Source organism: Buteo buteo, chromosome 7, assembly GCF_964188355.1.
Source record: "Buteo buteo chromosome 7, bButBut1.hap1.1, whole genome shotgun sequence".
Classification (NCBI taxonomy): domain Eukaryota; kingdom Metazoa; phylum Chordata; class Aves; order Accipitriformes; family Accipitridae; genus Buteo; species Buteo buteo.
In genome coordinates, this window is record NC_134177.1 from 46970189 (window position 1) to 46990673 (window position 20485).

The following is a 20485-nucleotide window of genomic DNA, read 5'->3' on the forward strand; positions in this document are numbered from 1 at the left end:
TTTGCACTGAATTATTCAGACACCTCTGCTTAAGGCCTCAGCCAGCGCAATCAAGAGCTTCAGTGCTTCCTAATACTCATCCGGTCACACTGACTCCTCTGTGGGCCTCCTCTCAGCTTGTTTTTTTCTGAAAAAAAGTAGTTCTTCCTGCAATGACAAGTTGTGAAGAGGTGAAGGATTTCTGTGAGAAGGGGGAGAGTGCAGACTTTCTTATTCAGAGAAGTGTTGTCTCACTAGGAGCACCTCTCACCCAGTTGTAACCATCAGGTCAACACTTGCCAAGGTGTTGTTTGTCTCTCTCGGTGCAGTTTGCTATGTTTGGGGGGGCTGTTTTTAATATCTCACCATGTCTTCCCCTAACTCATGTGCTAACTCCAGTAGCAGTGAATTACAGACAGGGAGGCGGGGGGAAGAGGGAGGGGTGATGTCTGAATGCGTCATGTTTCACCAGGTTGTACAATTTTCATTGATTTTCCACTGAATAAAAGAGAAGCCTGCAAACGATCAAGGTCAAGCATTTGGGGACAGACAGCTGCCTCTCTAAATGAGGTCATCGCTCCAGGATACAGCCGTGCTGCGAGGGAAGGCAGCGGAGCACAGTGCATCCTCTGCACCCAGCATGGTGCAGGATAAAGCCAGCTGCCTCTGCAGCGATTGCCTGGCAGCTTGGAGTCAGCCACAGTGCACAAGGCCACTCATACTTCCCATCGCCTCTCTCGCCTGCGCTCACCGTTCCACAGTGAACTGCTTTCACCGGCAGCGTTTTGCTCAGAGAGCTGCTCTCAGCTTTTTTTGACCGGGACATGACCTAGCAGTCCCTTAGCTAACGCCTCCAGCAACCGCGATGTCCTGCACCGCAGTTACACCGCGACCCTTCCCCGTTCCCCCCATGCTCCGAGAGACAGGAACCTCTTTTCTGAGGGCTCTGAGGTGGTTTGTGATCAACATAACGAGTCAAAAATGGCAGGAATGCCATTTCAGTCACAGGAGGAGTTGTGGGGTCCCCGCTGCCAGCCCGGGTGCGTGACCCAGCCAGCCTGCTCCTCGCCTGTTGTAACCGGTGGGGAGTCATCCAGCCGGAACGCCGCCTGAAAGAGGGTACGGACGGCACCCACTCGCCGTGACCCGGTGGGTGCAGGCCGGCGCTGCAGCAGCAGGGTCGTGGCGGGGCTCGGGGGGGCCGGCGGCTGCGGAGGGACCCACCCGAGCGCCTCGGCCCCAGGTTTTGCTGCAGAGACGTGGCTCTTCCCCTTGGAAACCTCCCCGGCGAGAGGCCGGCGTGGAGGTTGCGGGGACTGCAGGGACTGCGGCTGGCTGTCGCAGGCAGCAGCAGCTCTGCCGTGCGGGGCTGGGCGCGGGCAGCCGCCCCGCTGCCTGCAGCTCCGCTCCGACGCTGACCTCTAGCGGCAGCGGTGCGGGCAGCCGTGCGGGCAGCCGTGCGGGCAGCCGTGCGGGCAGGGGCAGCGGCAGCTCGCACGGCCCGCGGGGTGACACCGGTGACACCGTTTGGTCCCATCTTGAGGGCCTGAAAAGGCGGCGGTCATCCCGCACTCCGCTTGCAGCCAGTGGAAGGAAAGAGGGAGCCGGGCAGCGCTTCAGGCTGCTCCCGGCCGGGCATCCCTCTTTCCCCCGGCTGCCGGAGGGGCTGAGGGCCGGGAGGCTCTGCCCGCAGGTCTGCCTGGTTTAAACAACTCGCGTTAGGTGAGACCAGCTCACATCCGAGGTGACCGGTGCCGGGATAAAACAGCCACTTCCCAAAGGGAGCGGGCACTGAAGTTAAACCTGCCTCCTGCGCCCTTCTAGACTATGTGGAGTGCCTTTAGACCACTGCTCAACCCGCCCCCCCCCGAGTTATTTAATAGGGGAATTTTTGCATTTAATTTAAAAATGAGTTTAACTTTGCCTCAAATGTTATTTTTCAACCTAATTGAAATGTAATGTGTGTGTGTCTTCTAATTGCTCTGAAGAACCTAATAAGAAGCTCCTTAAAGCGATGGAGGGCTAAAAGCTAGAGGGTTTTGATAAATTTAACATTAGCTTAACAGTTCCACGGCGATTTGAAAGTATCAGACTTGCAAGAATATTTACTTGAGCTAAGTAATGCAATTTGTCCTTCTTCAGAGAGCCTTTGCTCTGCCCAGCTGACTGCGGGGAGGGCTGCAGCATTCCCAGTGACACTGGGGGAAGAAGGCAGGGGAGCGCGGTCCCATGACTCCTGGCTAAATGGAGTAAAAGCTTTGGGAGATGATGGGCCAAATCTGTCAGCCTGGTTCCGGCACGCTGGCCCCGGAGGGATGCCCGGCTGGGATCAGCACGGTGCTGGCAGCATGAAGGGGCACATGAAAGATGTCAGATGCATTAGCGTGTATGTGCTATGTGAACACTCCAATTTAAAAAATTTCTTATTATTTTAGATTTATTTTTTTTTAAATAAAAGTTGTTTCTATTCTTTAGATCTCACAGGCCTGCAAAAACATATGTGTGCTGAAACAGGGGTGGGGCAGTTCCCAGGCGCCAGGGGCAGAAGGGAGAGCTTCAGCCTCTCCTGTGCCCACTCCTCCAGCCCCACATCCCCACAGGGTCCCATCGCTGCTTCCCACTCGTGACCTCCTGCAGCGGGTGCAAGCACTCGAGACTCATCCGTCAGGACTGAGACTCTCTCTGTGCTTACAAGTGTGAAATTCAGCACGGCTCTCAGGCTCTGCAGAGCAGGGATCAGGTTTTTTTATCTGCCCTTGGCTCCAAATCTGATCGTGAGCAACATCAATCCAGGCAGAGCTGGTGCCTGACGGCTGCAGACAGCTGATAACAGGGCCTCGCTGATGGGCGAGCTCGCTTGCTGCCCAGCTCATTAAAACATGATGTATCAACAATTTCCTGGTCATAATTTCAGCCAAAGTATTCAGCTGAGGACCAAGCTACCAGCCCCCTGTGGCACAGTGAGCTGCCAGCTGCCAGACCAGTGTATGGACCCAGCATCACTGGGCGGTTGTTTCTTTCCAGCATTCAGCCCATAACTTGTAAGAGGCAGCAGCTCCTCCGGAGGGTAGGTCACTGCCCAGGATTTAGGAGACCCTCAGCTGAATTCCCTTTACGTGATCCTGAGCAAGGCACCACCTCTCCAGCCAAGGTGGCAAAGCACCCCTCTGTGTCCTAGCAAGGGGCAGCTGAGATGGAGGCATTAATGCCTTTCAGATGTGTTTGGGTGCTACGAGAGTGGGGCTCTAGAATTACCGGTAACAGGTATTTACTTGAGTAATTAATGTCATTTGATTTAAATGAAGCTGTTGCATTATGGGAGCAACATCTAGGTTTGCTGAGTTGTGAAATTGGGTTCTCAAAGATCAGAAAAGTCAGGATTTAGGGCCAGAACATCACTTTAGAGAAATAGCTTTTAGTGTGATTTGAAGCTCCTTGAAATAACGTCTAGATGCGCTCCCAGTTTGTTTCCTGAGCAGTATGGGCCAGCTGTGACTGAACCTGCCCCGCAGCTCCCAGGGACTTCGAAGGGAAGCCCCGGCTCAGGCAGATGGCAGGTTTTAGCTTTGAATCTATGGGAGAATAATTTTCCCTCGGTGTTCCTGGACCTCACGCAGGTGAGTTCTGCTGGGTTGGTTGGTTGGTTGTTTTCAAGGGTCAGCAAGGACTGATGACAGAACTGGGGTTCAAGGGGTGGGCTCCAGCCCCTCCGGACTGCGCTGGTGTGACCTGGAAGGTGCGACCGTGGGGGGGCTCAGCCTGGGCGAGGGGGGGGAGCCCGTTTCTGTGTTTATTGCCACCGGTGACTGTTCCCGAGGGACGTTGCGATACACGGCTCAGACTTGCTCTGAGTGTTTGGGGGGGTGCACGACGTGCATCTCTCGGGGGGGCTCCGGTGGGATCCAGCGCCAGCTCTGCGGGGCCGGCAGCGCTTACGTGCAACCCGGGCGGCTCGTCCCGGGGGGGAGCGGGCATTGCATAAGGCTTTACATAACGGGGCACGGTGAGGTGACCCCCCCCCGCACCTGCCCGGGGCGGGTCCCGTCCCCGTCCCCCCCCCGGGTGCCGGAGGAGGCGGGGGCGCGCAGGAGCCGGCGCAGCCGCCCCAGCCCCCGCGGGGGACGGTGCCCGGGCTCCGGCGCTGCCGGGGGTTCAGCGGGGGTGTGCTGGCGGGGATCCCCCCCCCGGCCCATCCCGCCTTCCCCCGCCCGCCCTGCGGCAGCGCTCCCGGCCCCGGCATGGCCTCGGGCAAGGCGGCGGGGGAGCGGCGCTGGGAGCTGGTGCGCTGGTGAGTGGGGGGGGCACAGAGGATGGGCCGGGGGGGGGCCCGGCTGGTACCCTGGGGGCTCCCGGGAGGCTCGGGGAGGGGGGACCCGGGGGGCCGCCTTTGGGGGGGGGTAAGTTTGCAAGGGGGTCTCGGCTTTGGGGGGGTGGGGTGTGCTCCTCGTCCGGGGGGAGTCCCGGCTGCTGAGCCAGGTGAAGAGGGGAATCCCGGCCGGGGAGGGCTCCGGTGGGTTGGGGGGGGGGCACGGACGCTTATCCCCGGCACCCTGGGGCCCTCCGGGGCACTCCAAGGGTCGCAGCGTTGTCGCGGGTGTGGGGCTGTGGGGGGTCCCTGCTCCAGTCGGGGGGGGGGAACGGACACGTCCCCGGGCAGGGAGGGGGCGGTTCGGGGCCGCAGCTGCTGCGAGGAGGATCTCTGGCATTTGGGGTCCGGTAGAGGTAGAAGAGTCGGATCCCAAAGCGAGATCCTGCTTCTGGGAACTACCCCTGCCCCGCACGGCAGAAGCGGGGGGAGCAGCAGCGTCCGGGTCCCGGGTGTCCCTGGGTCTTGTACCTGCCAGCGGGAAGTCTCTGGGACACGCGGGGGACGCTTTGGGGACACCCTGGCTGTTGTCGTGGGTGTGGAGGGATGCTGAGGCTGCGCTGGGCTTTGGTGTGTGGGGACCCGCTTCTTCCTGCTGGGGACACGGCGATTGCGGTGACCGGAGCAGCCGGGACGGGCTGACATTGGAAACAAGCTTTCTCTGTATTTTTTTTATTTTTAATTGTGTATGTAGTTTGTGACGTCCAAAGCTTGTGACTTTTGAGCAGGGTGCTGTAGCGATGCCAGGCTGTGACTGGGGTGACTCCCGTTACAGCGTGGTGCTGCTGATGTAAGAGCTGGGAGCGGGCCCAGGGCTCATCCTGCATCCCAGCACCGGCCGGGTGGGGAGCAGGGCTAGGCTGGGTGCTGGGGCTCCCAGGTGTGGGTGGGAACCCTGCAAACCTGGGTCAACAGCCAGAGTGGAGATTGTCAGAGCACTACTCTCAGCTTGTGAAGCTTTTTTTCTTTTTTTTTTTTTTTCTCCCCCCCCCCCCCTTGGCAGCCTCCGGCACTTTTATTTCTTGCAGGCATAGACCCAAACTGTTACAATGACTACTTGGCCTGGCTGTTCTGCCATCCCCACTGCCTCACCCCCCCCTTCCTTCCCAAAAGACATTCTGGCTTGCCTGCTGCTGCTTTGTGCAATGTTATCATACGCAAGAGCTGCAGGGGAGCATTGGGACTGCAATGTGCTTGGTTGCTTATACCAAGAAAATTAGTGGGTCAGTCTGTAGCAGGGATACTCAAGGAGCCTTTTGGGTTTCCTTTTGGTGAGAGCGGGAGGTCCTGACTCCTGCGTTGTCACTGCCACCCGGCTCTAGCAGGACCCCGCAGCGCTGGGCTGGGTGAGTTCAGGCAGGCAGCAGAGCCCAGCAGCAGGGAACAGCTCCAGCCATGGTCCTGCTCATCAGAGCTGCAGGGAGCCCATGGTACATTGGCCCCATCCAGGCAGCATGGCTGGATCCCTGTGGTTAATGGTGGGAACGCACTGCCTGGAGCATCCGCACGCAGAGGAGAGGACCGCAAACTCACCCCAGCCCTGGCTGGGGTTTCACGGATGCCGCAGCTGTGTGTGCGTGCGTGTGTGTGTGTCTCCAACCAGTACTACAGGGGCTTTAAATAATTAATCACTTGCTGATGAAATTTCATGTTCAGAGGAAGGTGTGTGAAGCGCAGCTGGTTGTTGGGGCGGAGGCAGGCAGCAGATTTGTGTTCTAAAAGATGGCAACAACTGCGGTTACCGACATTTTGCTCATGTAACAGAGAACCTGTACTTCTCTAATCAAAATAAACACCATCAATTCATCACTTGAATATTACTTACTAAGCCTCAACATCTGGCCTGACATTTGAAATAAGGTTAGAAAGGCATTAGCCTGGTCTTGGAGCCGGTGATAACGCTGGGGACAGGGCTGGTGGAGAGCAGCCGGGCAGGAGCTGTTGGAGGCAGGCTGTGCCCCAGGGTGATGGGGACCGCTGCTCTGGTGGCAAGGAGCAAGGGTGGCCGGGGGGGCCACCATCCCCTCCCATGGGGGTTGCCCTTGAAGGGATGCCCCATCACAGCCGCGGCCGTGTGCTCGTGAGAGCGTCCATTGATGGGAAGGGAAGGACAGGGACGGCGCAGGGATGCAGACAGACGGGGCTGTAATGTCATTTTGCTGTTTCCACTGAGGAACACGTCAGTGGTGCTGTTGGACTTGCAGCTCCGAGCAGCGTGACTGAGCCAGTCGCTCTCTGCGTCCTGCAGCTCCCTCACCACAATCCTGTGCTAATAAATATTTCAGTCTTTCTTGCTGTTATTTTTAGGTACGTGCGAGAAGGCCGGTTTCGGATCGAGGAGAGGACGCTGACGGCTTTCCAGTGGCTGTACTCGCCCCACCAGCACCGCATCGTCAGCCGGGCGGACCTGGGCTCACCCAGCAGGTAAGGGGGGGCCAGTGGGTGCAGGGCTGGGGGCCGTGGGGAGCGCTGGCATGTCCCCTGCCAGTGCTGCCGGTAGCCTAGTCTGTCATGAGCCCTCGTGGTTTTGACATGGGTCTCCTGAGCCTCAGCCTGTCTCTGGAGCCCTGTGAATACCCAAGCATCTTGGGTTTCATTTTAAAGTAAGGTTCCAGATGCAGGGGTTGCAGCTGGGAGCTGCAAGCATCGCATAAGCACCCCTCTGGTTTAAAGCAGTGGAAAGCACAAATTACAGACTGCTTCCCCAAACTTTTATTTTTAAAACCCCCATGCTTCTGGTCAAGCACACAATCTTTTGAGGATCTGCTTCATGCATGTAGGACGCTTGAGATTTACTTAAAAAATAAATTGGAAGCCAGGGGCCGTGTATCTCCCAACCATAAGTTGTCTCTTGAAAATATTTGTTCTGATACCCCGATTTCATTTGCTGCTTAAACTCTCCCCTTCACAGCTCGTTGAGAACATGTCTTGGAGCCACATCCTGGGCATGTGCCATGACTCTCCCTGCGGATGCATATGCATCGATGTCGGTTCAGATCCCAGTGTTTGGTGATAAAACGCCATTAACATAAAAGCCTTGTGGGCCTCAAGACACATATAGCGCAGTGTCTGTTTTCCTGCCTGTTAAGAGCACTGAAACACCCGAGTCCCGGTGTGGCTACACAGCTAAAAGCTTTTCCCTCTTCATTTCAGCAGTAGTTTTGCTCTGAGAGCCCTTAAAGCCCTGAAGTATTTATCTCCCCAGAATCACATGTACCAGAATAACAGCGGGAGGGAGGGGGTGTCCGAAACGCACAGCTCGCTGTGGGGAGCAGGGGCTGGAAGGGGCTGTGGGTGCTCTTGGAGGTCCCTGCAGGGTGAGGGGTCTCTGGGGGTGGATGGTGCAGTAGAGCCCCCAGGCTGGCTGGAGAGGGCCCTGCCCCACTCGTGGGGAGCAGGTGGGGAGGTGACATCCATGCTGGGAAGAGATTTCTAGGAGCAGGAGGGAGGTGCCCCCCACTTTACTCAGTGGGAGCCACAGTGTGCACGTGTGCCGCGGCCAGCCGCTTCCTGAGACGGCGATTCCTCCACCTGCTGCTGGGGAGGCCTTCCAAAAACTGAAATTACCTTGCTGGTTATTGATTTTAACTAACTTTTGCAAATCACTGTCAGAGGCTGCGTTAATCTCACCCCTGATGCACATATATCATGCAGTATGTGGAACTTAAATGCATGCGGTGTCATTTATAATTAATGTTAAGTTCCATTGGGGTTAACTCTACTGGATTAATTTGATTTCCCAGTGGGCTGGGAAGTTACCTGGAGAAGTCTGGTAGAGTGTGTGGGACATCAGTGGCCAGTTATGAATGGTGCCTGCATCGCTCTTAAGCAGATAAAATCTTTACCCGGATTGCAGCTGGGACTGTTGCCCAGAGCAGCCCAAGTGCAAACTCCAGCTCAGCAAGTCCTGGGTTTGGCTAACTCTGACTCTACAAGCAGACAGGAGAGCAGCCCACCTGGGCAGTGCCTGCAGACAGGGAGCAGGGCTGCTGGCCCCGCTCGGGGCACAAAGCTGCCGTGGGCCATGTCATGCCATTTGCTTCAGGAGCTGCGGGACAGGGGTGAGGAGGAAGCCACAGCTGGGGATGTGTTATCATCTTTAAGCCCCTCGTTTGTTACTGGCAGCAGCGAGGTGTCCTGCAGCCTCCCGGCCCTGGCGTGTCCCCGCTGGCATCAAGGGACAGGGCACGGAGAGCGGGCAGCCGTGCCCACCTCCCAGTGCCGATGCTGGTCTCAGCCATGGCACGTTGCTGCAGAGGCTTTGGCTAGGGGACATTTTAGTGCCGCAGGTGGCATGCTGACACTGAGATGCTCTGTGGCATTTCAGTCTGTCATGTTATTTATGTGTCATGTTAATCAGATCACTGTCTCTTTTGCACTTATTGCTTCTTCTTCGTGTAATGGTAGTGACACAGCTGAGCAAGAGGCTGGCTGATCTGCTGGAGGGGATGATGTAACAGGTGTATTTTATTATGTTTATTATTTGTACACATTAATGTGCTCATTGGTCCCACTTGAGCAGCACTTCATAGGAGGACAAGAATATGTGTCCCATTTCCTATGGCTCTTCACACAGCCGGGTTGGTTTTGCGCTGGTCCCACACACACAGTGTCGTGTTTGGAAGCAGCAGGCATGCTGCCGCTGGCAGAGCTGCTTTTCCTGGGATGGGCCTCTCCTTCAGCAGGGGAAGGCTTTTGGCAGCTGGGCCCAGCTGCCCGCTGCCAGGGAACAGTGCCGTGTCTGTGGCTGTTTGGTTTGCAACACAGAGCAGACCTGGGTGCGAGAGACTGTGATGGATTTAGAGTTGGGTGGCTGTTGGTCACCTAGTGCAAGCGCTGGCCGTGTGTGCTGCTGGCACGCTCTGGCAGGGACCGGGCAGTGCAGAGGCAGGAGGCTGGGGAGCAGCGTGGGGTGCAGCGGGCTGCCCGGCTCAGCCCTGAGCGCCTTCGGTAGCTGAAGTCACCTACGTCGATGCTGAGTGATGTTAAATGGGTTTCAGGGCTGCCAAAAAAGGGAGTTGCGTTGGTTTCACTGAATCTCTTTGGGAACCAGTGGGACCAAAGTGATGCAGCTTGTGACGACTGGGCTGAGCTCTGTGGTGCAGGCTCATTCTTTGGGCTCTGCTGGGTGACAGCAGCGTGGGGCTGGGGTAGATGCCCTGTGAGCTAGGAAGGATGGGCCCGTCGGTGGGAATGGGAATCTTGCCTTTCCTTTCAGTGGGTCCAGAGTTTGGTCCTGCAAGCTCTTCTTCTGCCTGGTCCAGCCTGTGTCTGTCTTTAATTCAGCTGTAATAGATGAAGGGGCTCACATGCAAGACTAAAGCCTGCTTTCAAAGCTGAACCCAAAGGGGTTTGCACCATTTTCTAGTTGTTTGTTCACAAAACAACCCTTTCGCTCCAAAAAGCCCCAGGCAGGTTTAATGGACAGGATCTTCAGCTTTCGCTGGCTGGCGCTGCTCCAGCGATGCTACCGAACTCCCCTGGGTGAATAACCCTTGCCCAGGAGCCCACCGCACCTCGAACCCCGTATTCTTTCCTATCTCCCCCCCCCGGGGACCCAGTCCCAGTTTCCAGCTTGCTGCCACGCTTTGCCTGAGCAGCTCTCCTTCCTCTACACGGGTGAAGCGTAGGGGCGTCTGCGGGCAGGGCAGGGCTGCGGGAGGCGGCTCTGCCCCGGCAGCCCCCCCCCCAGCCCCCAGCTCGGTGCTGGCTGCAGCAGGGCTGCCAGCGCAGCCCCCCCCCGCTTCCCAGCCGCCGGGGGGGGCGGGTGCGCAGCGCCGGGCGCGCATTCCGCGGAACCCGGGGGTGCGGTGGCTGCGGGGCTGGGAGACCGCGCTGCTCCGCACCCCCCCTCACACCCCCCCCCAGCGCCGGGGCTGGCAGCGGCCGCGGGTTCTGCAGAGAGAAGAGCGGGGACAGCAAGGTAAGATGCTGCCGAGGGTCGCCGAAGCCGAGCCGGTCTGCGGAGAGCGGCGTCTCGGTAGCGTGCGGGGACCGGGATGTGCACGGGCAGAGTAAGCCTTTACCGGGAAAGGTTTAAGTCCGTGTTTGTCCTTGTTTTCGCCCTGGAGGGGCTCGTCTGAATGCGAGCGGGAGGCAGAGCCGGGAGATCTATTGTTGAAACGCTTCACAGCTCTCGGCTTCGCTGTTGGCGTTTAAATGCGCGGTGACCGCTTCGGGCGTGCAGGCTTTGTGCGCCGGGGGCTGGGGGACGGGCAGGGTGGGATCCGTGTGCCCGCCGTGCCCGTGGCCGACGCTCGCGTTAAATGAGGAAAATCCGAAGGAGGCAACTTCAGGAGGTCTTCTCGGTGCTCCGCTCCCATGTCTTTGGGGGTGCGCGGCGTTGGCGCTCGCTCCGAGCAGGGCTGCCAGGGCTTGCGGTCCTGCCTTTGCAGGGCACCTCTTTGCTGAGGAGCCCCAGGTTTTGGGGTTTTTTTGCGTTTGACAGAAACAGGGCACAGAATGAGGTTTTTCCGAGTGCCCTGTTTGCAGGGGTGACCCTCCTTCCCCCGTCTTTGAGCGAGATTGCGGCTTATCTCCGCCTGAGAAGCAGCGTAATGTCTGCTCGCAAGGCAGAGCAGAGAGCATCTCTGCGGGCAGAGCTCCCGTGTAACCTGGTGTGCGAGCTCCGCGGAGCTGGTAAGGGCTGCGCAAGCATGTCGCCTGCATCCCTGGCTTATACAGGACATGAGATGGAGCCTGCCAGGTACTGCCTTGTTTCCTCATCTTCTGCGCGCTCCAGGCTCCTCTGTTTTATTTAAGACTGCTTGTTGGTTTAGTAGCACAAGGGACATGATATCTGTCCACACGGCACGATTTATTGAGGGTTGGAAACATGCCAAGGAGTCTAAATTCAGATTCAACAAGAAGCGTGATTCCAGCCAACAGGCTCGCTCTCTGTACACACCAGCTTTAACAGATATTTTGTTCTCCCTCTGCTGCTGCTTCCTCCCAAAGGGCAGCTCACGATAACCATAGCAGCAAACTGCCTTTTTGCTTTGCTTATGTTTGTTTTATCATCCTTCCTTCCTCTTCAGCCCTAAGCGTATCCGTATGGTAGCAGGGTCCTGGGGGCTGCTCGGAGAGTCCCTCTGCTGCTGTTGCCTGTCGTGGACCTGAAGTCAGATGCTCTGGTTGTCCTTAGCGGCTGCTGTGGAAACAGGAACAGGACTTCAACAGCAACAGTAGGAAGAGACATGTTTTCCAGGAGCTAAAAACAGCTCAGTCTCCCCAGACCTCTTTCCAACTTCGTGGGGGTAGATGAATCCCTGCTTAGAGTTAACATCTGCCTTCAAGTTGGATGCCAAACCAGAAAGAGCTGTTTCTTGATTTTGATTTGAATCTAGCCCAGCTCTTTCAAAAACCACCCAAACCGGTAGAAAAATACAGGTGATATTGGCAAGATGTAGCAGGGTTTTGAAAAGCTTGAGTTGAAATCCTGTGTGTCTTGTTTGCAATGTTTAAATGGAACCATGTACAAGTTTGGCCTTGAATCTGAGCCCTGACTGCTGCCTAAATCTAATCCTGTGCCAGCACATCTTGGCTTCAGGCAGTCGCTGCTTAACCATATGCTGTTGGAGGGCAGCGTGTGGGCTGTGAGGAGAAGCCCCTGTGAGAGGAGGGTGCGAGGGCACGTGCTGGTTCACCGAGCCCAGCTCCCTGCTGCTGCAGGCATCATCTCGTGCAGTGTCTTCATAAACATGCTGACCATCAGTTAGGGTTGTTTGTTTTTTGTTTTTTTTTTTTTTTGTTCTCCTCCCCCCCCCCCCCCCCTTCTGTTATTAGGAAACTCTTCCAGAGACTGTTTGTATTAAAGATTAGAAACCTCCTAATTCCCAGCCAAAGCATGTTCAGGTCTATCTCATATCCATGCTTTCTTCCCACCCCCATGTTTTGCCAGCCCTGGTTTTTAGTTTAAACAGTTGTTTTTTCTGTCTTGTCACAATTTCTTCATAGGCTGCAGTTGCATCCCTTCCCCATGTTTGTGGTGTGATCTGGGCCAAATGCTCTCTTTTCCTGGCGGTGTGCCAATGCCAGCCTGCCGGCAGGAACAGGGTTTTGTCGGTTTTTGCCCTAACGCATCTTCTCTCCACTGGCCCATGCAGTTCCCTGCGGGGAACAGGCGACGAGCTCCTGCTCCTCTGAACAGCGGCAGCCTGGGACCAGGGGACCGCGGTGTGGGATGCACAGTGGATGTGCAGGTAGCCGTGGTGACGGTGCCCAGGGACCTGGTGCTGGGCATGGCCAGCTGCCTCGCCTGCCAGCTCGCCTGCCTGCCCATCTGCCTGCAGCAGGGTTGGCCCTGGGCGCAGGAGGGGGCACGCTGGGGGCAGCGGTGCCTGCCCTGCCTGGGGCTGGGCTGTCTCTGGAGCATCCTCGGCAAGGCAAGGCACGCCACGTGTGTGTCACAGCAGGCACAGAGAAACCTTCGTGCCTGGTCCTCGGGGGAGGCACGGTGTGTGTGGACACGGGCGTCTGCTGCTCCTCGGAAGTATCCTCTCTCAGGCTCAACTTGCTTGGAAAGGGATGTGGTTGGAAGAGGTAGGGAAGAGACACCCAGAAAATCTTACTAAAGAGAGAACCTCTCTGGGGAATTTCATCCCCTCGCTAACAAGACAGAGCTCCAAAATGGGTGGACCCGAGAAAACAAGCAACTCTGTATGTTAAATTCAGAGTGGGCTGAAAGAACTTAATGAGCCTGGAAGTCTGTGTGATGACTTTCTGTGCATAGCGCTGTGATCAGACAAGATCTGTGTCCCTCTGCAGTAAAGAGCTGGGTTGTGTGATGCTGGGAGAAACCAGTTGCTACTGTGTGTCAGGCTGGGTACCTGGAGAGCATATGTGTGTCCAAAATGTGAATGCTGGAGATGTTCTCGGTGCTGCAGGGTGCTCAGCAAACCCAGTTACCCCCAGGAGGCCTGAAGGCAGCAGCCAGGGACCCGGAGAATCATGTCCAACTCTCCCGACCCCATGCGCAGTGTGAGCTTCGGAGGGATGGGGAGTCGCCTGCTCTGCGTGGCAGGAGAGTGGGGTTTGCTCCTGAACATACAGCCTGGACAGGGCTTTTCTCGCCTCCCCTCTGCACTGCCTGGAACCAACGAGATCAATACTGCAAAGAAAAGACAAGTTAGCGTTGATGGACTTCAGACCCACAAACAGTTAAATGCATTGATTCCTGCTGATGTTACCGTCCTGAACCAACGCAGGCTTTGCAGAGTTTGGCCTTGTTTTCCTCCACAGTGGTCCCGCAGAAGCGTTTGCATTCCTGCTGCCCTGCCAGGCTGAGCACGGCCCTTGCTGGCTCATCCCAGAGCCCTGCTCCCACCCATTGCCAATGTTATCTGGGATGTGTGTGATGGGGGGCTCGAGGACGGCCCTTTCTGTGGTCCCCAGCTTGGCTGATCAGAGTTTGCCTGTCCCTGCTCGTCACTGAGCTGCCTCGTTTAAGGAATGGATCTGGCCTCCCTGGTGCCTGGCTGCAGGCACGGCGTGATTTGGAGATCACTTTACGGTGAGCAGCGGTGCTACCCCGTTCCTGCTGCCCAAAGGTGTTTGGGTATCGTGGGGGTGGGTTCCCCAGCTCTGAAGTGTGTGCGACAGGAGCCCTCCCTGTGCTGGGCTCAGTCCGTCGCTGCAGCCAGCGGGTTCCTCCACCTCTCTTGGTGACCTTGGAGTGGGTCTGGCACAGCCCAGGGCTGTCTGTGCCTGCCCTGGGGGCTCGGTAAGGTGGAAGGCTGCAGTGCCGGCCATGCCGTTGCCAGTGCCTTCGGCTCATGCCAGCTCCTCCCTTTCACGGCGTGCAAAGAGCTGGCCAGAGAGTGCGGGACAGCTGCTTGAGGGGGCGGAGAGGAGCTGGGGGTGCTCTGGGCTGGATGCGGCCCCATGTGGCTGAGTCATCCGACCTTCCCGTCTCTCTGACATCCCCCATGCAGCTCGGGGCAGCAGTGCCAAGAGCTTATTAGAAACCTGAAAGCTGCAGCTGAGCCAGCGGCTCTGGCCCTGGAGGCTGTGGGGGGCACGGGTGCCTGGCCAGCACTTGGGGTAGGGGGTGCTCAGCCAGTGCCTGCGGCTGTTGGTTTCCTGGGGTCCCCTCCTCTGTGCTGTGGTCCCCAAGGTGTAGCCGGGTGCTCCCCAGGCTGCTGGGAATGCTTGTGGTGCAGCGCCTGGCTGTGGGGTCTGGGCTGGGTGCACGTACCCCTGTCACCACTGCCTGAGAAGTGAGTTGTCACGGGTTGAGCGGTGGCTGCCTCCGAGATCTGGTTTTTAGCCATTTTCATAGAACTGAGCAGGAGGGACCAGATTGCTTTGGACGTAGGGATGAGTCCATGAGCTGTTAGTGGTGGCAAATGGCCTCAAGAACGTGGAAGAGGAGCTGGAGCGTGGTCTGCAGCGTGGGCTGGGCATAACCTTGGTCTCTGGAAGGAAGAGACTCTTGGGCCTTATCCAGTACTGAATCTGCCCCGACACGTACATGCTGTGGGTGGAAAATGTGCTCCCCGGAGCCCTGACCCCAGCGTTCGCCCTCACCGTTGCCGTGTTTCTGATGTCCCTGGGTGGGCTCTGGACCCTGGCAGGGGCAGGAGCTGGCCCGCCTCTCCCAGCTCCCCGCTGTCCCTTGCCCCCACCTCGCTCTCCACCAGCTCACAGCTGATGCTGAGCAGAGCATGCGGGACGGGGTGAAAACAGCAGCGGGGCTTTCCATGCGCTGGGCTCTGTGGTGTCTAACCCAGCCTCCCCCCAGCATCCCCAGAGCGGGGACCACAGCCATGGGTGCTGGGGCTCCCGTGGAAACCCTGGTGCTTGCAGGAACCAGAGCTGTTAGCTGCAGGGTCGCTGCTGCTGCCGGCTCCTTCCAGGGGACGAGGTGGATGTGTGTGGATGTGGATGTGTACTTGCAGTGGATGTGTACTTGCACTGGGGGCTCACTGGGCTGCAGTGCATCACCTCTCCTGTGCTGCTGGTGCGTGGACCGTCGAGCCTTGTCATCAGCCTGATAAAACCTCGGTGCCGAGGTCGGAGGCACAGTCTGCCTGTCTCCCCAGGCACTTTCAGCACACTCTTTCTTCCTGTTTTCTGTTCCTCTGGCTAGGAGCATCTGGAGCAGGACTGCCTTTCTTAAGGAGGCTGCTAATAATTTACATGCTGAACTTTCTTTTTCTGGCCAGCTGAGCATTTTGCTGGGCATTAGCTCTTAATTTCTGCGTGGGTGTGTTTGCAGTTCTTGCTCTCTTCTGCAGGCTGATCCTCCCAGTTAAACCTCAGATGTATTGAGCCCTCCCTAATGAGTTTAAGAAGCAGGCTGTAGATAAGCAGGCTGTGCGGCTCAGCAACCCAGGCTGCGGTCTGTCCCTAAAGAACAAAGCAGCAGTTTGGGCTGTTGGAAGGAGGCAGTCATGGAGTCCCCTGCAATGAGCAGCCCTGAGACCGATGGAGGTACGGTACGGTCTCTGGAAGCTCTCCTCAGCTTTACTGTCCTTTGGCTGAAGCTCACCTCTTGGGCGACAAACAGCGTTCCCCCTCCTCGGTGCAGTGGCTGGGGCTGAGGGAGCATGGTGGGAGCCGCTTGGTGCTGCGGACCTGTTGGCTGTCGAGCTCTAAGTAGCCACCTTTGACAGCAAGCTGGGTTTTGTGGGAAGCTGCTGTTTAAGGCAGTGAGTTCCTCACTTCATTTCACTTCAGCAGCACCATAAAGGGGAGAAAATACTGTTAAAAATATTCCATGCACTGAGTCAGAATTAATTCGGACACTGTTTTCCTTTGCTTTGTGCATCGAGGCTGATGATATGCACAGTGTGTTCTTCCTGCCAGGACAAAATCTAATATTTCTGGGTGCCCACAACCTTCCTTAGAATCATAATAGAAAGATGAATACCCTCAGTGCGCCGCATGCAATATTAAAGCACTAATGATGCAATCAGTCTCTCTTAGCCCCAGTAACAAAGGAAAGAATTACGCTGCCCTTCCTGGGCATAATTCTGCTCAGTGGTCTGGGCTCTGACTGCCTAAGAGATGGCTGGGTACCCGTGCTAGCCCCCTCCTCTGCCTGTGCCTGCTGCTTGTCCCTCGGCAGGGGCAGCACCATCCGTGCCGAGGACTCGCGTGGGCAGAGGGTCGGCCCCAGGGCTGTGGGCAGAGGGTCAGCCCCACGCTGCCGCCCGCGCCGAAGCCCCTCGCTGGTGCTGTGTTGCACGGACCTTTGAATGCCCCAGTTTTGGTGGTCTCGCTGGCAGCCGGAGATTCGATGTCAGGGGTGGTTCAGGCCCCGTGGTCCCCCATTAGGTGATGAGAGAACTGAGTCAGGACCATGCAGAATTAGCCTGTGCTTCCTTTCGTAAACAGAATCGCAGCCCGGCAGTTTGTGCTCATTAAGCTCTCGTGTCAGGCGGTTGTCAGCACGCTGCTGTCGGCGCAGCCTCGCGCTCCCTCCCCTTTCTCGCTCTTTTGTTGTGCCTGGTTGGGGGCTGCGATGGAGCCAGCCAAAACGGGGGCACTTCTCCCCCATGCTGGTCCCCCCACGAGCTGCTCCGGGTGCTCCAGGCCCGGGGTTGTGTTCCAGGGAGCTGCAAGTGCCTGGTGCTGCAGGGGAGTTTGGTTTATTAATCAGCTGTTAACAATGGGGCTCGCTGCCCCAGCTGTGTGGCACCCCCTCCCCAGTGTTACTGGTGGGGCTGGGGCTGCTCACCGGAGTCGGGAATGCGGCCAGGGCAGGTCAGGGCAATGGGCTCCCAGTTCTGGCAGAGGCCTCTGGGAAATGCTAATTTTGTCTGGTGCAGATGGTACCAAGGAGGCATCCTCCCCCAGGCCTTTGTTTCTTAATTTTGGCTGATCAGTTACGATTTGGCTGTGCCTCCTCTGAAAGGAGGAGGGTTTTTTTTTCTTTTGTTTTTGAGCCCAACTGTGTGAAATACCTTGGGGGGAAGAGGAGAAGCGAGAAAATGTCATTGCAGTCAAACTATTTCTGGATGCGCTCCCGTGCGGGCGAGGTGATGCTGGGCAGGCGCTGATGTGATACCCTGGAGTCGAGGGAGGCTGGTGGCCTCTGGGAGTTGGAGTTGGGTCCTTGGTATGTTTTTTAACCTTTGCCTCGTTCAAGTGCTGTTTGTCACCTGTGTCTGTGGGGGCTGTGGGACGCGTGGGGATGGGGAGCAGGGAGAGCTCCGCTTCTGTCCCCACCAGCCACGGGCATCCCCGGGCGCTGGTCCCACTGGTGTGGGGCGAGGTGGGCTTCGCGCGGGGGCTGCCTCGCACCTCTCCTGAGCAGCGGGAAATGGAGACAACATCCCTGTGGCTGTATCAAGGTCCTGCCCTCCTAGGCTCCGAAATCCTGGGGGAGGTATGTGAGTCACTCTTCGTGCTTTGGCAGAACTGTCATGCTGACGAGGCATAAGGAAGACCTGCCAGACTAATTTTGACCTACTGCCTCCTGTTAAAGGGGAGCCTGGCCCTGCCTTGCTGCGTGTCTCCCCGTCGCCCTCTCTGCTTCCATGTTGCCTCTGACGACGGCGAGTTCACGTGAGGACTGAAGTGGCAGAACAAGATGCAGTAATTGGTGCTTACAGTGCTGCAAGAGTAAATGTTTAAACGAAGAGCTGGCTGTTTTCCTGGGACTCTCCAAGTTGTTTCTGGTGCGATGCCAGCTGTAGATTGATGCTTCCCATGGCTGCTGTCACTACCTGCCACCGCACCTCTGTGTGCGGGGCTGCGCTGGAGCTGCAGCAGCTGGGTGGTGTTCTGATGCACTGCAGAGCTCGGCCATGCGGGGAAGCTTTTATTTTCAGGCATGTAAATCGTGAGCAGCTCAGTAGAGCTGGGCAGAAATCAACTGGTATGAGTGTAAGAAAGACGTGACCTGGGGGAAGATGAAGTGAGAGGATAACGTCACACTGCTGTTGATGCAGAGCTTTAACACGGAGCATGCACGCCAGAAACAAATGTGCTCCAAGCAAATGTCTGCTCCAAATATTTCATGGTACCTGAGTTATAGCTTTCAAGCCTGCAGCAGGTTTAGGATTTTTTTTTTAAATAATGTCCTTAAGAGCTCTAAAATGCAAAGGACTTCTATCATTTCATCCCTTTAAGGAGAGATGGCCGTGGGCAGAAAAGTAGGAGTTGGTTGAAATAGCTGGATTTCAATCCAAGCTTTTTCCCTGGAGTTGAGTGATTTCTCTCTCCAACTCCCAATCCCCCCCCTCCTTTCACACATCAGACGGAATCCAAATGTCTCTCAATTTAAAGCTTTTGGGTGCTTGGATGAGAGTCTGACTCCTGCAAGTGCCAAGCGCTGGGCTAAGAGCTGCCTCAAGTCCCCCGGGAGCCGCGTGAGCCGGGCACTGCCCGGCGGTGCCGAGTCGAGGGGATGTTGTCTCTGCGCGCCAGCCCTTATTGTAAATCACCAGGGTAGGAGGTGAGTGTTCAAGCAGCCGAACCAGTAGGACCTTGGCAGTCGGAGGCTTTCTGCTGGTCTTCAAACTGCCAGGACTTTGGGAAGCGAGCTTTGGGTTCCGGTATCTCGCGTGCGGTGGACGATGCGCGGCCACGCAGCTCGTCCTCTCCTGGCTGTGGTGCGAGGCTCCACTCTGGTGTCACCCGCACCGAGACCCACCACGGCCCTGGGGCAGTGCAGACCCCCCCCATGCCGCAATTGCTGAGGGGTGCTCGGGATTCCCACCCTTCCTCCTGACTTTGACCCACGGAGGGTGAGCCCCTGTTGCAACCCAGATGTGAGTGGGTGCAGATGGGTGCTGGCGGCTGGTTTGGGGAAGCAGATGGTGTGAGGCTGGGGTGCCCAGACCCCCCTGGGCACTGTGTCCAGCCCCCGGCACCGGCTTCACTTCCCCACAGGCTCTGCTGCGCCATGCGATGCCTGAAGGCTGATGCAGGGAACGATTGTCTGTTTTCTTGGGACTTTATGATTGATAGGAGCTCATACCCAGCTAGAGGTCAGCATTTCCATTTAAATGGGGTTTCTGAAGCCTGCTGTTAAGGGACCAGGGGGGTTCGGTGCTGGTCAGACTGCAGACACGCGCTTCAGTGTTACGGAGCTGCCGAGGAGAGAAAACCCGAGTGCCGCGGGGGCCGGGTGGGAGATGCCTTGCCAGGCTCCGGGGCAGCCAGGGATCTGTTTGCCGTGAGAGATGAGGTGATGAGGTTTTTGCTTACTGAGGTTTAATGCTTTTAGCGAGATGTCCCGTGAAATACACTGGAGCATCAGTTGGAGGATCCCCTACCGGGGAGCCAGCCCGGTGCAGTGAACGCAGCCCCGCCATTCTGGGGACAGACAGGGGAAGAACCACTCTGTGAGGCAGACCTTGGTGTTGCCACCCGTGACCCTTTGCGTCGGGCCCCGGTGGCAAGCAGGGTGGGGGCAGCCCCATGGCACAATGCTTATGGGCGATGCCGTGCCTGTGGCTCGACCGCAACACCCACGCTGCCTGCGCAGCGCTGCCCGCAGCCCCTGCCATTAGGAGAAATACGATATTTGCAGTGTAAGGTTGTGAAAAGCCTGAGGCCACACACACACAAAGAAAAAAACCAAACCAAAACAAAAAACCAACCCCACACCAAAAAACAAAAAGGAAATGACTTTTCTTCTGGTGCTTGTATGTGTGCATGCGCTTCTGCACTGACCAGGAGGTGCTGGGGCAGCGCCGTGCACGCCGTCAGGAAGCGCCCGCCGTGGCCGTCCTCCACGCGGCTGGCACACGGGTGCTGCTGGCCCCGTCACCGCGTGTGTCCCCCCCGACCCCGCCATGGCTGGAGCGCCCTGGCAGCACCGAGCCAGCACCATGTTCCAGAGAAAACGCAGCGTCTCCTTCGGCGGCTACGGCTGGTGGGTGCCTTTCCTTTCTCTCTCCCCTTTGCTACTGGGAGCGTGGGGCTGTGCGAGGAGCTTTTTTTTTTCCTGCTGTGGCTTCAAAGGAGGAAGAGCCGCGGCACTGCGGCACGGTGCCCTTGCGGCAGAGCCCTTCCCGCTGCCCCGTGCCAGCAGGAGCGCGTGGGAGTCGGGATGGACCTTCTTTCCCCCCGCCGTGCCCTTTGGGAGCCCTGCGGGTGCCAAGCAGTGAGGGGACCTCCCTGGGGGCTCGTGGTGGGCTCCCGTGGGCATGTCACCTGCAAGAGGGTCCTGTGGTTCTCCCCCCC

The 20485-nt window shown here is 57.4% G+C and overlaps 1 protein-coding gene across 3 annotated transcripts in view; it reads left to right on the forward strand.

The window, feature by feature from the left end:
- Positions 1 to 19856: 19856 nt before the first annotated feature.
- The window catches only part of RAP1GAP2 (RAP1 GTPase activating protein 2), a 66150-nt gene continuing 65521 nt past the window's right edge, over positions 19857 to 20485 (forward strand). For 2 of the 3 annotated variants that reach the window (XM_075033105.1, XM_075033106.1), the window contains exon 1: positions 19857 to 20174. In XM_075033105.1, coding sequence (XP_074889206.1) covers positions 20095 to 20174 — 80 coding nt within the window. In that variant the 5' untranslated portion in view covers positions 19857 to 20094. The remainder of the gene's footprint in view (positions 20175 to 20485) is intronic. The other variant, XM_075033110.1, reaches the window with a different exon arrangement.